The 16,151-nt window shown below is 37.7% G+C and overlaps 1 protein-coding gene across 2 annotated transcripts in view; it reads left to right on the forward strand.

The window, feature by feature from the left end:
* FBN1 (fibrillin 1) overlaps nt 1-16,151 on the forward strand; it is a 249,205-nt gene that overhangs the window by 141,744 nt on the left and 91,310 nt on the right. For both annotated transcript variants that reach the window (XM_033190199.1, XM_033190198.1), the window contains exons 14-20: nt 1,431-1,556; nt 2,879-3,001; nt 6,439-6,561; nt 7,647-7,799; nt 12,554-12,607; nt 14,180-14,305; nt 15,673-15,798. In XM_033190199.1, coding sequence (XP_033046090.1) covers nt 1,431-1,556; nt 2,879-3,001; nt 6,439-6,561; nt 7,647-7,799; nt 12,554-12,607; nt 14,180-14,305; nt 15,673-15,798 — 831 coding nt within the window. The remainder of the gene's footprint in view (nt 1-1,430; nt 1,557-2,878; nt 3,002-6,438; nt 6,562-7,646; nt 7,800-12,553; nt 12,608-14,179; nt 14,306-15,672; nt 15,799-16,151) is intronic.

Here is a 16,151-nt window from a genome sequence, read left to right on the forward strand (position 1 = left end):
GAAGGGGACGGAAGGACGGGCAGAAACACAGTAGAGGAGAACTTTGAATGGCCAGCTTTAAATTTGTCTTATAAGGCAATGGGGAACCCCATGGCATTCTGAAATCAATGAGGAGAGAAAAAGGTGAACTCTTTATCCTGTTTATTTTCAACTTGGGCCTCAAAAAATTACAGGATCCTTAAAAAAAAAAAAAAGTCTGCTCAAGAATATGTGGTTTTTACCATTTTCTTGGAGTGTGGAGCAAGTCTGATTTTTAGCAAGGATTAAGAAATAAATGAGAGAGAAAAAGATCATAGGTTGTTGGCACAAAGATCAGACAGAAGAAAAGCCCAGACTGCCTCTGCTCGTCCAATGACTTGTGTGGAAACCACTGCAGGATCTGCCCAGAAAGAAAGTGCATCTGAGGGCCAACCACAAGACATCATGCAGACGCAGGGTAGACAGTCAGAGTAACTGAGGTGCCATAAACGCACGTGCTCATTGTGCAGGGGATATTTAGGGCGCTTATACTCAGACAAATGTGGCCTCAACTCTGCATAGATAGGAATGTTCCCATCCAACTCCACATAGTTTCCCAGTCCCTATCTTCTGGGAATAAGCCCTGGAAGTGATTTTGTGCCTGTGTAGACAAAGAGGTTTGTGTTCATCCTCTTTGATGTGTATCCAGGTTTGTAGCTTCTAGAAACTGAGAGAAACAGATAATCCAGGGTACCATGCTGTCCACTTTGGGTTGATTATTCATCTTTAAGTGAGAAATCAGATACAGATTGTTTGAGTTATTGTTATTTTAACACTTCTGTATCAAGCTTTATTGTGTACTTTGGCATAATACTAACCACAATAGAAAAAAAAGAAAACTACCCTCACAGAATCAATATTTTATTTGGTAGATAGAATACTCGTAAAGTTGTTTTTTAAAAGACTAAGAATCTATCAGCAATAACCCTGGACGTAAACCAGAATTACCATAAAGAAGATGAACATTTTAGAGATGTGATTGGTGGTTTTCAGGCAGAATTAAGGTGATTGTTTAAAAAAGTAGAGCTTTTTGTATTGTTCTGAGATAGCTGTAAATTATGAGTTTTAAAGATGCCAGCCAAATTTCAGTATAATGATTTATACTGGTTAAATAAATGTGTTTGGAAAATAGTGAAGAAGGATCTATTTTGTTTACAGACGTCAGATTTAAGGAGTCTTATTAGAAATTAGAGTTAGCTCTAATGTAATTATACAGGTTTTTTATCATGTCTTTTCAACTCTGATAACCCTAAATATCACATTATTTGATAACCAGTTTATGTTGGAGAATATTATTAAGTAATTAAAACCAAAAGCTAAGATCATGAGTTTGCAAATGGAGGGAGGGGGAAATAAAATAATTTTAACTCCCCTAAATAAAGCTATTTCTTCTTTTTAAACTTTGATTTTAGACATTGATGAGTGTTTACAGAATGGCCGGATCTGCAATAACGGACGCTGCATCAACACAGATGGCAGTTTTCATTGCGTGTGTAATGCAGGCTTTCATGTTACACGAGATGGGAAGAACTGTGAAGGTAATAATAGTATACTAATGTTAGTCCTCTCCTTCCATTGCAATTTCAGTATCAGGGGTCTTTAACGAGACCAAATAATGAGTGAAATGTCAAAGTATCAGATATGTTTTATATATTTTATCTGGGAGGGAAACCTAATTTTCCACAATATTCATTTCTTAATTTACATTTGTGTGAATCAAATAACATTTGCTCCCTGGTGATGATGAAACTTTTGTGGCACAATTCATACATCCTAATTTTATACAATCAGAATTTGTACATTTTTTAAAAATAGGACATACCTAAGTCCATGTATTATCTAGCCATTTATAATCTTTTTGCTTAAAGTGTCTGCCTAGTAATAAAATGCTATAATCAGTATGAGAAATATATATCTAAAATATATATAATATAAAATACATATTATATTTTTTTCTATATATGTAATATATGTATATATATTATGTATACATGTATTTCTAAATATGTAATATATAGATAATATTCATAAAATACATATTTAAATAGAAATAATATATATCTAAGATATAAATATACATCTAAAATAAATATACATTATATATGTCCAAAATATATATATCATATCTAAAATATGTATATATAATAAATTACTTTGGTCTTTCTAAAGCCTATAAGTGAAAACACTGTGTCTGGAAGAGCAAGTGCCTCCCAAGACAGCTTTAATATTAAATAAAATAACATACTGATGAATTTAAAGAACCATCCCCAATGTTTAAGGGATCTTAAAGGTTCACTGGCACAGCTATAATCCATAGTTGAGCCATGTATTTTAAAAGTCTACTTTTTACCTGCCCCTATTTAAAATTGCTTCAAACTACAAGTTATCTTCTGGTTTGCATCTTGAAAAGAATTAGGATGTAGCCTAAATACATTTCAAATTCCTCTGATCTTAGTTTTGACTTATTTTCATTTTCAGAGCATTAGAAGTAATATGATTCTGTGAAATAAATATACCCACTAGGCTATTAGCACATTTTTCAGTTTGTAAACTATTATTCCTAAAAAGGACCCTGATAACTTCTATGGAGTCAAATTTTATATATTTTATAAATAGATATACCTATAAATCTAGCCTTAGAGTTTACATGCACCTGCCAAAATTCAAGAATTTGAGATATGTTTTTTTTATGTCCCATCTTCTCCTTCCTTAGGTGATATTATTTGGATGAAAATTAGCCTTAGACTGTAATAACAAAAAGAAAGAAATATGAAGAAACAGAATTATTTTCATCCAGATTGGTTTCCTTCATAAGCTTACTCTTCTGGTCATAAGAAAATGTATGCTTTGTATTTTTCAGATATGGATGAATGCAGCATAAGGAACATGTGTCTTAATGGAATGTGTATCAATGAAGATGGCAGTTTTAAATGTATTTGCAAACCTGGATTCCAGCTGGCATCAGATGGGCGTTATTGCAAAGGTTTGTGCTGTGAAACCTTAGATCATGTTCTTCACCTGCCTTTTCTCCTCTTTACATTGTTTAGAGGTACTGCCTTTCTTTACTGATTCTCCCCACTTACAGTACCTTGAATTTTGGTTTGGGAAACCTGACTGAAACTCCTTCTTAAATCCAGCCATCCAAAGAGCTACAGTTTATGCCCTGAAGATTGTTGTTATTTCAGAAACGGTATTTGAGGTCTTCTCAACGGAGTCAAAAGCTATGTAGCAAATAAATAATCCAAACTGCATGTTGGTCTTCCAACAGATGTGGGCATTGTTCTAAAGAAGCTGAGTTCTACCTCTTCTTTCCAGTTAGGGAGTAATGGTGGTTAGGCTTCTTGATGGCTGGTATTTGCCACCTCTTACATCTTTACCTGGACAGAATAGTGTAGAATGTTATTTGCAATGATCTCTTCCTCATAATTTCCTCCAGGCATCTTAAGACACAGAATTTTTTTAAGGATAATTTATTTAGGCGTTATCAAGTTACGTAAGCAAGAAGGGAAACAGGATTAAGCAGAATAAATAAACAACCAACAACCATTTTTTAGTTTGGTAAACCATTTTGAAATAATCTCGTTGCTCCAGGTATTGAAGCAAAAATGAGGATTTTTATTTTTGCTGTTGAGAATTGGGGTCCTAAGAAAAGTTACTGGAGACAAATTTGTGCTTAGTGTCTCCTGTCTTATGCAGGGATCAGTGATTATTGCACTTGGTCCAGGATCTGAGTTGGAACCAGACTTCTTAAAGAACCTCATACTCAAAACAGGTCCAGAAAATCTGCTAAAATGCTGCACTTAGAGCTTCTGGGCATAGTTTCAGATGCAGAAGTGTAGAGGGTCAAGCTAGTCAAGGTAGAGAAAAGCAGGATAAAGTCCTATGGTGCCTCTTCTCTGTGTGCCCCTAGTGGACAGCTTTGGTAAACGTGTTATGGAAGAAAGCCTTGTATTAAGTCCTTGGCAAGATGTGCATTTTCTCCAGGCTTAAAAGAACTTCGAGCCCTTGGTTGTTTACCTACATTCTCTATGACCTTCACATCAATGGCTCTTAATATTGTGCAAATCTGTCTTCCCAGCAAGAGAAAACAGTTGGGTGTTTCAAATTTGAAGTAGGAAAGTGGTTTCTGTACTTTTGAGCCCTGTGGTGGGAGGAACTTATATGAGAAGACAGGATTAACACATAGAAATATTCTACAGTGTAAGATAGCATAAAACAAAGTGTCAAATTGTGCAAATTTAGCACTGTACAAGTGAAAAAGAAAAGGGAAGAGAATGATTGCTGGAATATTTGGAATTGGGCTTCCAAAAAAAATAATAGAAAGAAATATAAAAGCCCCTTTGTGAGCAGACCTAGGAGAATACATAATCTTCTTGTTGATACACAGAGCACACCAAGATTCACTTTTAGTGCCTCTAGGCTCCTGCTGACCCAGGCCACAGCGTCTCTGCATTAAGTATGGCCAACAGATAATGCTGTGACCTCACAGATGAAACCAGGTTTGGCCACCATTAGCAACCAGTGAAATAGTATCCTATCAATAAATTGATGGTTCTATTAATTTGAAAGTGCTGATGATATGGATGGTTTGTTCTGACTTTAGCATTCTGGCTTAAGGACCTGAGAGAGAGAGAGAGAGCTCCATAGCTCTGTATTATTATCAATGTCTTCGTTTTTCTAGCTTATAGAGCATAGAGTACACACACTGTAATAAGACTGAAGGATGAAAAAAGACAGAAATTAATCCCATGTGCACTGAATTTCTTCCTTTTTATAATCTTTCTCTTTATGCCATAGGATAAGATTTTCTCTTAGCCCTGAGCACTTAGTCCTGAGCCCACAAAGATGTGATTGTTCAAAGCTGAATCAACAATGCTAATTCAATCTCCGCAGTTAACTCATCCGATCAACAACATGGCTTCTCTGTTCACTCTCTGAAAGTTGAGGCCACTAAATTTGACCAAAGTTACCTTCCTTTGGATCTACTTTACATCTCCATTCTTATTAAAAGCTCTTTGTGTTACCTTTCAGGTTGTAGTCTCCACGTTTTATTGTGTGTCACAATTTGAACAAAAAGGTGACTAGAATAACTAACCAATTTGAGTTCCTGTATTTAAATATAACTGCTGTTTCAAATACAATCTGTACACAGAACCTTGGACCACCCGAATATATTTTGTGCCAAACAACACAAGCTAAGTAAAACACGAAGGTGTTTTACTCTCAATTTGCCTTTTTAAGGTCAGGAGAAAGTTAATAGTCACATACACTAGTTGTATATTGTAAAAGGAGTTGTTATAAAATCATTTGCTTTTTTTCTTTTTCTTTTTTTTTTTTTTCTAAGACACAGTCTCACTCTGTCTCCCAGGCTGGATGGAGTACAGTGGCGTGATCTCAGCTCACTGCAACCTCTGCCTCCTGGGTTCAAGCAATTCTTGTACCTCAGCCTCCCAAGTAGCTGGGATTACAGGCGCATGCCATCATGCCCAGCTCATTTTTGTATTTTTAATAGAGACGGAGTTTCACCATGTTGGCCAGGCTGATCTTGAACTCCTTGCCTCAAGTGATCTCCCAACCTCGGCCTCCCAAAGTACCGGGGTTACAGGAGTGAGCCACCATGCCTGGCCTAAAATCATTTGCTTCTAAGTGTTGTATGTTTTCCAAACCACAATTTTGGTGCCTTTTGTACTTCTCCATATTAAAGGGAAAAAACCCCTCTGCTATTATTAATATGTGTCCAATAAAGTATTTTACCAGACCTCCTTAAGTATACACATAAAATACCATAAAGTATTTGTAAAGTTTAAGAAAGATTTTTCTTTGCTGGGTTCCAATTACATACAGTGCTGTTATTGGCCCAGAATGCTCGTCGAAGTAATCTATATTTATTTTCTGTTCTTTTTCTATGGTGTTCCATCAAGGGTTTAGTTGTATATCCTTTCATTTTAGGTGAATTGTCCCAGAGAGCTAAGACATGGGTGATACTAGACGGGATGCCAGTCTTTGTGATGAATACCAAAAGGAAAGTCCTCCTGTAGTTTATTATTACCCTAGATTTCTGAGAGCCCTGGAAGAGCTACCGTGGTTATGCATTACACAAAACCCTTTGTCTTCTAGCAGCCATTGTTCTCCTTCCTCCTATTCTGTTTTTGCCTTTGTGATTATTTTGAATACAAAAATCTCTTGGGAGAATATATTAAAGTTGCTTTTTATGGAAAATACGTTCCAACAGTTGATTTCTCTTGATTTTGTTACTGTTCTTTCAGAGGAAAATGAGAATGCCATTTGAGCTTTTGTTGCGGATGCTGCATGTTATTTCCTATCTTCCCCATTTTCAAGTGTTAAAACATAATTGTCAATATGTTATAATTTTAGATAAACGTCACTTCATTTTTTAATAAGTGCCTTTCTCTGCCACAGACATTAACGAGTGTGAAACCCCTGGGATCTGCATGAATGGGCGTTGCGTCAACACTGACGGCTCCTACAGATGTGAATGCTTCCCTGGACTGGCTGTGGGTCTGGATGGACGTGTGTGTGTTGGTAAGAAAACATTATGGCTAGACTTAGGAGAGAGATTCAACCTCTGTCACTCAATAAAGCCCACTAGTAACAAACGCTCTCTACTGTAGCAGATAAGATATAAAGAATATTTGCAGGGCAACAGATCAACAAGGTCAGTTCTCTTCTTATGTAAATTTGACATTAATTTGAGGATTAGAAAGATGAGCTAAGTGAAAAGCAAGAGAATACCCACCTATCCTTCCCCCTGTTCTTCCCTAATCCCATAGCTGTCTTCAGTTTTCTTCAGCCCTCCTTTGTTGATATTGGTCATTGAAATTGATGTGCATATGCTATTATCTCATGATGAACATTTTAATAGAAAATTGATGTCCATGGGCAGTATAGAATGCAAAGGAGAATATGGATCACCCAGAAACCTGTATGGTAATAGTTTTATGAGGCTTTATAAAAAGTATGAGACTTGTTGAAAAATTGATACCAGTTTTATCCAGATTATTTTTAAGAAAGGTACTCAGTAAGCCATTTGAATTGGAAAAGGATTGGGCATAGCTGGAAACACTCTTCCTGGTGGTAAAGATAACACAGCTTAGTTGACCAATATCTACAGATTTATATAACAAGCCTTTTACAGATTAAACTTTCTCCTTTTTGGAAAGTATACCTAATTCAGACGTTCAGTAATTGCATGCTTATTTTGGGATAGGCCACATTTCTAATAAAGGTCTTATTTAGCAGGATGTGAGATTCAACATTCATCCATTATTAATTCAACATTTATTAAGTGCCTGCTCTGTACAGGCCTGAGAAAGACAAAATAAATGAGATATAATTCCAGCATTGAAGGGCCTCACATTTTGGTAAACCATGATAGTCCCTAGAAAACTGAAACAATCTGGCCATTGGTTTCCAATGCTTAGAAGCTGAATGTGTTGTGTTTTTCTATTTTTGTTTATTTTTTCTTCAAATGGAGCCCTAATATCAGAGGCTTTCCCTGTGAGTTACACCAGGGATGATGGATAAACAAAGCCCTCTTCAACTTTGACTTGGGGGGTTCTCCTCTGTTTGAAGTGACAGTGTGATGACAGATGCTTCTTCCTGTTTAGACACACACATGCGGAGTACATGCTATGGTGGATACAAGAGAGGACAATGTATCAAACCTTTGTTTGGTGCTGTCACGAAATCTGAATGCTGTTGTGCCAGCACTGAGTATGCATTTGGGGAACCTTGCCAGCCATGTCCTGCACAGAATTCAGGTATGTGGTATCATGGAGATGCCCTCGTACTGCCAGCCTTCTGCCACCATTGAGGTCTTTGCATTTGTGGAATTCACAGGGAAAGATGACATTTCGCTCTCTGGGTATGCCATGTGCCTTCTTGGGGTCTTGGCAGAGGCTAGCCAGTGTCTAGTCACAGGTACCTATTCCAAATGATTATCATAATCATTTGGAATAGGTATTGCATTTGTGCCTCCCATATAAACTCCCCTACCTCAATAATACTCAAGCTCTTTGCAATACATGCACCTTGCCTTGTTTTCTAAAGTTGTTTCATGATGTTTGCATTTTGCAGAAACTCTTATAAAAGCAGACTTTTACACAGCATAAAAGTAAATAACTGTCATATTACTTGGCTATTTCCAATAGCTTTCCAAAAGACCATTTGTAAATTTTGTTTACATCCCACGTATTGATTTTGGTATGGTTTTCTTTTTCGTTCGTTTTTTGTTTGTTTGTTTGTTTGAGATGGAGTCTTGCTCTGTTGCCCGGGCTGGAGTACAGTGGCATGATCTCTGCTCACTGCCACCTCCGCCTCCAGGATTCAAGCGATTCTTCTGCCTCAACTTCCTGAGTAGCTGGGATTACAGGTGTGTGCCACCACACTCGGCTAATTTTTGTATTTTTGGTAGAGACGAGGTTTCACCATATTGGCCAGGCTGGTCTTGAACTCCTGACCTCATGATCTACCCGCCTCGGCCTCCCAAAGTGCTGGGATTACAGGCGTGAGCCACCATGCCTGGCCAGGTGTGGTTTTCTTTAATGATTTGATTTAACCTGAGAGAAAAAAAGTATTTTTCTCCAGTTGAAGTGACATGGCCTAATTAAGAGAGAACTGGATAGCGAGTCAGAATTCTGTTCCTCCATCCAGGAACAGATGCCTGTTTGGCTCCAACAGGCAGCCAAATTACTTAGTTAGGTGATTTAGTTATTTGTGTATTTTGCTTATTTCCGAACTTGCCTCACCTACTTTTCGAAAGGATTTGAGGTGGCTTATATTAATAAACATAATTATAAAATAGAATAATGCAGAAAAGCTATCCTTAGACATCTCATCTACAAAATGAGTTGCCTTAGATAATCCAAAAGGTCCTGTCTAGTTGTAAATTATTTTTATTTATAAAACAAGAATACTTTACTGAAATTAAAACAATGTTCCACCAGTATTTAAACACAATTTTAAGGTCACTTGGCAGTGGACCTCTAATGTCCTGAAATAAAGTTAGACCTAATATTGAAAATATGTAGCTCTGATTGGTTGGTTTTACATATAGGATTTAGTCAGTTTATTTCTGCCCTAAGGGAAACAAATTAAAGAGTAAATCATAATTTTAAAAGATTTGTTATTTTAAAAATAATAGTATTTGAAACTAACAGAAATTAAAATATATTATGAAAAGTTAGAGAAAGTTAAATGGAAGCCTTTAAAAGAAATGGGGGGCCAGGAGTGGTGCCTCACACCTATAATCCCAGCACTTTGGGAGACCGAGGCAGGTGGATCACTTGGGGTCAGGAGTTCAAGACCAGCCTGGCTGACATGGTGAAATCTCATCTCCACTAAAAATACAAACAAACAAACAAACAAACAAAAAGCCACATGTGGTGGTGTGCGCCTATAATCCCAGATACTCAGGCTGAGGCAGGAGAATCATTTGAATCCAGGAGGTGGAGGTTTCAGTGAGCTGAGATAGCACTACTGTTCTCCAGCCTGGGCGACGGAGCGAGACTCTGTCTTAATAAAGAAAGAAAAAAGAAATGAGGGATGCCAGTTTAAAGAAAGCAAACTTTGTTCTGGCTAATGACTTCACCCAGTGAATAATATGGAAATTATTTTATGTATGATCACCAATCAGTTCAATGTGTTTATAATAATTTTATTATATACAAATATAATTCTATCAAAGACACTTTCCTATAACTTCATAGTTGTGTATTATTAATATCATCCTTTTGCATGTTACTTTAACATTTCAAAATACTTTTCTTACCTACTTTGAATTTGCAATACAGACAAGTATCATGAAAGCTGGCACACAAGAGTACAGGTGACTTGTTCACATGTTGAATGATTGGAAGAGCCAAGACTTAGAATCCAGGAGCGTTGGTGCATATAGATATTTGCCTTTACATTTTCCTCAGGACCAAGTACACTTCCAAAGAATTCTTAAGATCCATAGGGAAATTATGTGGGTTTATAAAAAGGTGACCAAAAGACCAGATTTCTTTAGCAGTTGTCTTAGTCCAGTTTTTGTTGCAGTAACACAGTACCACAAATTGAATAATGTATAAAGAAAATGCATTAATTTCTCACAGTTCTGGAGCCTGGGAAGTCCAATATCAAGGCGCCAGCATCTGTCGGGGGCCTTCTTGCCAAGTCACTTCACAGCTGAAAGCGGAAGGGCACCAGAGCATGCAGGAGTGAGAGAAAGCTAGAGAGGACTGAATGTGCTTTTTTAACAACGTCACTCTCATGATAACTCACTCACTCCCATGATAATAACATTAATCCATTCATGAGGGTAGAGTCCTCACGACCTAATCACTTCTTATTAGGCCTCACCTCGCAGTATTCCTGTTGCATTGGGGATTAAGTTTCCAGCACGTGACCTTTGGAGGACACATTCAAACCATAGCAACAGTAAAGCTTAACGAGAGTTAAATGTAAGGCCCGGTTCCACTAACTTCTGTCTTATATGTGAATGAATTTACCCAGAAAAGGTCCACATGTGGAAGTAGTTTCATGCATTTGGTTTCTCCACCTCTTTGGTCATGAACCATCCCAATGTAGGAAAATCCCTCATTTCAAGAATGGGGGGTAGGCTGTTTAAAGTACTGAAAATATTCAAAAGGAATGTCTTCCGTCAGTTGAGGGAGAGACTCCAAATACGCAAAATCCGAAGTTCATCTTCGTGGTCTGCAAGTCAGGCAAGCTGCATATGAAGCTGTTTCTCACTGGTTGCTGGAGCTCATTCACATTGTTCAGCAAGCCCTCTTGTGTCCTCAGCCTTCTGACAATGGCGTTTCACAGAAATGGATCAGTTAAACCCACGGGAGTGTGATTGGTCAGTTAAACCCACAGGAGGATAATTCTGGGGAATTTTCTCATAGATCCCTCATGCCACTGTCTCCATGGCACTATGCTGAGTTAGCTCATCAATACCTACCCCTTAATATGTGTTTATAATACTTTTATTTACTTATTTTTTATTCAAGGCGTGAGCTGTGCACAGTACATATTAAATCATTGAACACGTAATGTTAATTCTGTACAGCCACCAGGTGAAATGGGAATTATCGTTCCAAATTTATGGGAGAAGAAACTAACAGAGGAAAAGGGCTGCTTCCAAAACTCCCAGCAATTAGCATTGTCATTGGTATTAAAACCCATGCTTATTTGAACTCTACAAAAAATGGTCTAGAACCAGATCCTGCCTAAATGGAAAACAATGGTGACAATAATTTGCTTCCATTTAGGCCAAACTTCAGCAAAACTGTCATTATCTCTAAAAGTCCTTTTTATGAAACTGGCATGATTTTGGTTTTCTTGTTTTATTACAGTATTTCTTACATATTTTAGTTTTTTGCTGATATAACAGAATAAAAAGGATGAATTTCTTTTTGTTCCCAGACCTGGCTTTCAAACACACCTTCCCATCTGTTGGTTTTTTGGCCCTTTCTAAGACGATTTGAAAATTAAATCATCACTGCTTTCTCAAATTCACATTTGTTAGAAGACATGATAATTTTTGGTTGTATAACTCATTTACGTCCACTGTCATCAGGATGCAATTCTCTGGCATGCAGAAGATAGGAACTATTTGCTTCAGCAGTGAGGTGCGGTCAGCCTCTACAATAAGCCCCAGCCCTGATATCCTGTTCTCCTTCCACTTAAGCACAGATGATTTACATTTGACCATGAGACTGTTTTTGCCAGAAACCATTGGCAACTAAGGGGACACTAGTTTCCTTTCCTTGGATAGTGTGATTCCAGTTCGTTCTACATTTTCATCATTCACTCTTATGTTAAGTATTGTTGGAATTGTATGTAAAACATAGTATTAATTTTAAGAAATAGAATTTTGATTCTATCTCAAATTTGGGGACATATTCTGTGTACTTCAGTTTCTTCAATTAAAATCTCACAGTTTTAACATTAAGCAATACTTTCTCTATGGATATATCGTAGAGAATGAATCCAGTATCCTGATAAATATTAACTTTAAAAATACACTTAAATGCAAGAGTAGGTATTCTGTTGTTGCACTTGTGAGAGGAGGCTAGAGAATTTACAGAGAGAAATGAGGAAATGTTAAGAACCAATTGTACTGAAAAAACAGCTAGCAATGAGAAACAAAATTATCCCCAAGATGGTGGGAGAAAGTTTTATTAACAGTTAAGAAACCACATTTTAACAGGCACATTTCACCGTAAGTGTAAAGTGTTCCCTGGTGAACAAAATCAAGTTATAGGAAAAACACCTTTTCCGAAAGGGCTTTGTACAAGGAATTGCTATAACTTGCCTATATCCTTAAAAGTTGTTTTCCTCGATGATGTGTAGCCTTTAAAATGGGAGCCTGATGTAAAGGTGACTCCCTGGGGAGATACCTCCTTTTCCGTTACCACTTAATTTTGGTTCTACTCACTTTGGAGGAAATGATGTGTGCAAAACCAAGGGCAGGATCGACCTATTCTGCAAACAAGGGAATCATTTACTGTCTGTTAATTTATTGCAGCGGAATATCAGGCGCTCTGCAGCAGCGGGCCGGGGATGACGTCAGCAGGCAGTGGTAAGGATTCCTTTCAAAATTTACTACCTTCACTATGTGCGGAGGCAGCATCAGGCTTTCCTGTGGGTTTCGCATTGATCCCTTTACACTAGTCTGACCTGACTCCCTCTCTGGCCATCGCTGTGCCATGTATCTGGGATGCTCAGAAGCCTTCAGTGGCGGAGCAGCCAGGGCACTGTGGGCTCTAGGATTTCTGGGTGTGGCTGTGGGGCTTGGCCACTGAAGGGGTCAGGTGCTCTCCCATTGCGGTTGATGGGTGCTCGCAGGTGACATATAATGACTTTTGTTGCTCATGCTTGAGAAGGGGCAGCCTGACTCTCCTGTGGATCTTCCACTATCAAGTACAACTCAGGATGATGGGCTGGTGGAACCATTCTCCATCTGCATTCTGAAGGATTCTTAACTGTTAAGTGCTCAGTATTATAAGATGGCAGTAGGGAGCAGTGACAGCAATTAACTGAGTTGGAAGAGAATGAAATATTTAGCTAGAGAAATATCGGTGCCATGCAAGGAATTAAAGTTAAAAGGGAGAATTGGAACAAGTATGAAAATAGGTGACAAGAAAGTGGAAGGGATTATTTTATTAATATAAAGCTACGCAGTTTGATTCAGGGAGATCTGAAAGAACGTGGACTGGCTGAATTGATTGTCAGTTCATTCAGCATGATTAGTTTCATCATTGTGTGTGAATGAAAATGTGGAGGGGATATTCAGAGGAGGAAAGATGAGAGGTAAGGAAACTTATAATGAATAAGGAGTTAATGGGAAATAAGTAAGTTGTGATAGGGACTTGGAAGAAGAAAAAAGTCAACTCTAATTTATAGAAGAATCAGGCACTAGGATTTGGGACTATCCATTCACTGGTTGTCATTCTGCACCTGCCTTGACTCCTCAGTTGTGAGGGTGCAGAAGAGGGAGGGCCCCACCTCAGGTGGGCAGAGCGGCAGAGGCTTTTTCAGAGCATGTGGTGTTGGAGCTGGCTTTTGACCTGTAAATAAGCCTGCTGCAGGCATTCCTGACACACAGCGAAGAGGGCATTATATGTTCACGGAAGAGTGTGAAGTTTGGGATAAGTAAACAAAAAATTTGTATTTTCGTTTAATCTTGAGGATATTGTTGAACCTATGAAAGTTTGAACCATGAGAATGATATAATCAGCTTGTTTTTAGGATGGTAAGAATGGTTGCAGTGTAGAGGGTAGATGGAAGAAAGAAGGGCTGGTGGTAGGGAGACCAGTTGTAGAGACTTGGGACCTGCTGTCGATCCATGTTTCCATCTTGGTGCTTGGACTAGGAGAAGTCCAGGAGGTCTCCTTCAGCTTGATTAGGGATTGGTTATCTTGTAGTTCCGGCTGAGAGGCCAAGTTCCTCTCAGGAACTTGTGAGAGATAGACTTGACTCAGAATATCTTACAGTGAGAAAAAGAGATCGAGTGTTCTCTTTCCAGTGAAATCGATTCTTTTCCTCCAGTAGGTCCTAAGGTCATTACATGTATTGTAGTGTTATATTTTTAACAATTCATTCAATGTTTATTTTATAATGTTAATTGATTCTGAACTTTTCTGTGGTGCAGATATAAATGAATGTGCACTAGATCCTGATATTTGCCCAAATGGAATCTGTGAAAACCTTCGTGGGACCTATAAATGTATATGCAATTCAGGATATGAAGTGGATTCGACTGGGAAGAACTGTGTTGGTAAGAAGTTTTACCTGTTTTCTGAAACATTTCCTGCATAATGCATTCCTTCTTTCATTGCTGGGAGAAAACTGCCTTTGAGTAGCTTAGAGGACTAGGCAGAAGGACACTTTATACTTCAGATGTCAGCACAGCAGATGCATGTCTTTAGTAACAAAAATTTACATGACTGAATCTTGACAATTTATGAATAATGATGTATCAGATTCATTCCTTGAAATGATTTACTCCTTAAAATAAAGATGTATCAGATTTCACTCCTTCAAAGAGAAGCTCCTTAGATATGAGATACAGAGATTCTGAACCATTCTCACGTGACTACAAAGTCAACCTTGTTTTTACTGAGAGAGAAGCAGCTCTTCTCCCAAACATTTATTAGACTTAATCAGAGAAAACACAGCTTACTTTCAGGAATACCTGCTCTCTGTTAAATTAAACCCTTAAAGTTGGGTTTTGCTTCAGACAGGCATATTATTCAGCTGAAAGCAAGCAGTTTTCTTGAGCTCCCTGAATCATGAATCTAAATTCTCCATGACAATCATAAATGCTACAGATTACTTTATACTTTATAATCATACCTGGAGACAGTTTGAATTATTATAAGGAAGAAACACCTGTTCTGGAACTAACACATGTCAAAGATGGACCACACCTTTTAAGTATTTATTTAGTTCCTTAAATCAATAAGGTTAATCCTTTTAATTTGACAAAATGAATTAAATTATATAAATTTAATTATATAATGTAACTATATAAAGATAATGATTTCCAGCAAATCTATATTTTCTTCCTGCTAAAGAAATAAGTGAGTTAAATAGTCTAATGACTTTAGGCTTTGTAGATATTCAGTTTAGATATTTAGTTTAAAACCAGGTCGGCCGGGCGCGGTGGCCCACACCTATAATCCCAGCACTTTGGGAGGCCAAGGCAGGCGGATCACGAGGTCAGGAGATCGAGACCATCCTGGTGAACACAGTGAAACCTCGTCTCTACTAAAAATACAAAAAAATTAGCTGGGCCTGGGGGCGGGCGCCTGTAGTCCCAGCTACTCGGGAGGCTGAGGCAGGAGAATGGCGTGAACCCAAGAGGTGGAGCTTGCAGTGAGCCAAGATCACGCCACTGCGCTCCAGCCTGGGTGACAGAGCGAGACTCTGTCTCAAAAAATAAAATAAAATAAAATAAAACCAGGTCAAACCTCTGTTTTCCTAAAATTAGATAGTTTAGGTAAAAGCTAATGATACAAGAATTTTGCCTTTTTACTTGAATCGATCATATCATTATTACTTTAAAGATCTAATGTAAAAGAGCAAAGAAGATACAGGCAAAGTCTGGACCCTTTTAAGTGTTCATTTTCATTGACTTTCCAGATATTAATGAATGTGTACTGAACAGTCTCCTTTGTGACAATGGACAATGTAGAAATACTCCTGGAAGTTTTGTCTGTACCTGCCCCAAGGGATTTATCTACAAACCTGACCTAAAAACATGTGAAGGTAAACCATATTTTTGTTCTTATACTGTGTACTTTGCTATCGTTTGGAATGCCATTAGAAAACCATAAGACTAAATTAGAATCCCCTGTATTTTAGACAGTTATGCCAATTTAGTTGAAATTCTGTGGTTCTAAATGGCACTAGTATGTACTTTGTAAGCCACTCATGATATTTACTTGCAATTGGCATTTTAATTGCCATCATTTAATAGATAAAGAAAATGTTATGTGTCTGCTATTTGAGCTGTTAATTCAGAAATCACGTACACATTTACTGCAGATATTCTGAATAAAAAGAAAGGTTCAGCCTAGTCCCGTATTCTATACTATAGAGATGTACTAGTCTATACTATA

The sequence above is a fragment of the Trachypithecus francoisi genome, unplaced genomic scaffold (genome assembly GCF_009764315.1).
Source record: "Trachypithecus francoisi isolate TF-2019V2 unplaced genomic scaffold, Tfra_2.0 Lachesis_group3, whole genome shotgun sequence".
In the NCBI taxonomy this organism is placed as follows: Eukaryota; Metazoa; Chordata; class Mammalia; order Primates; family Cercopithecidae; genus Trachypithecus; species Trachypithecus francoisi.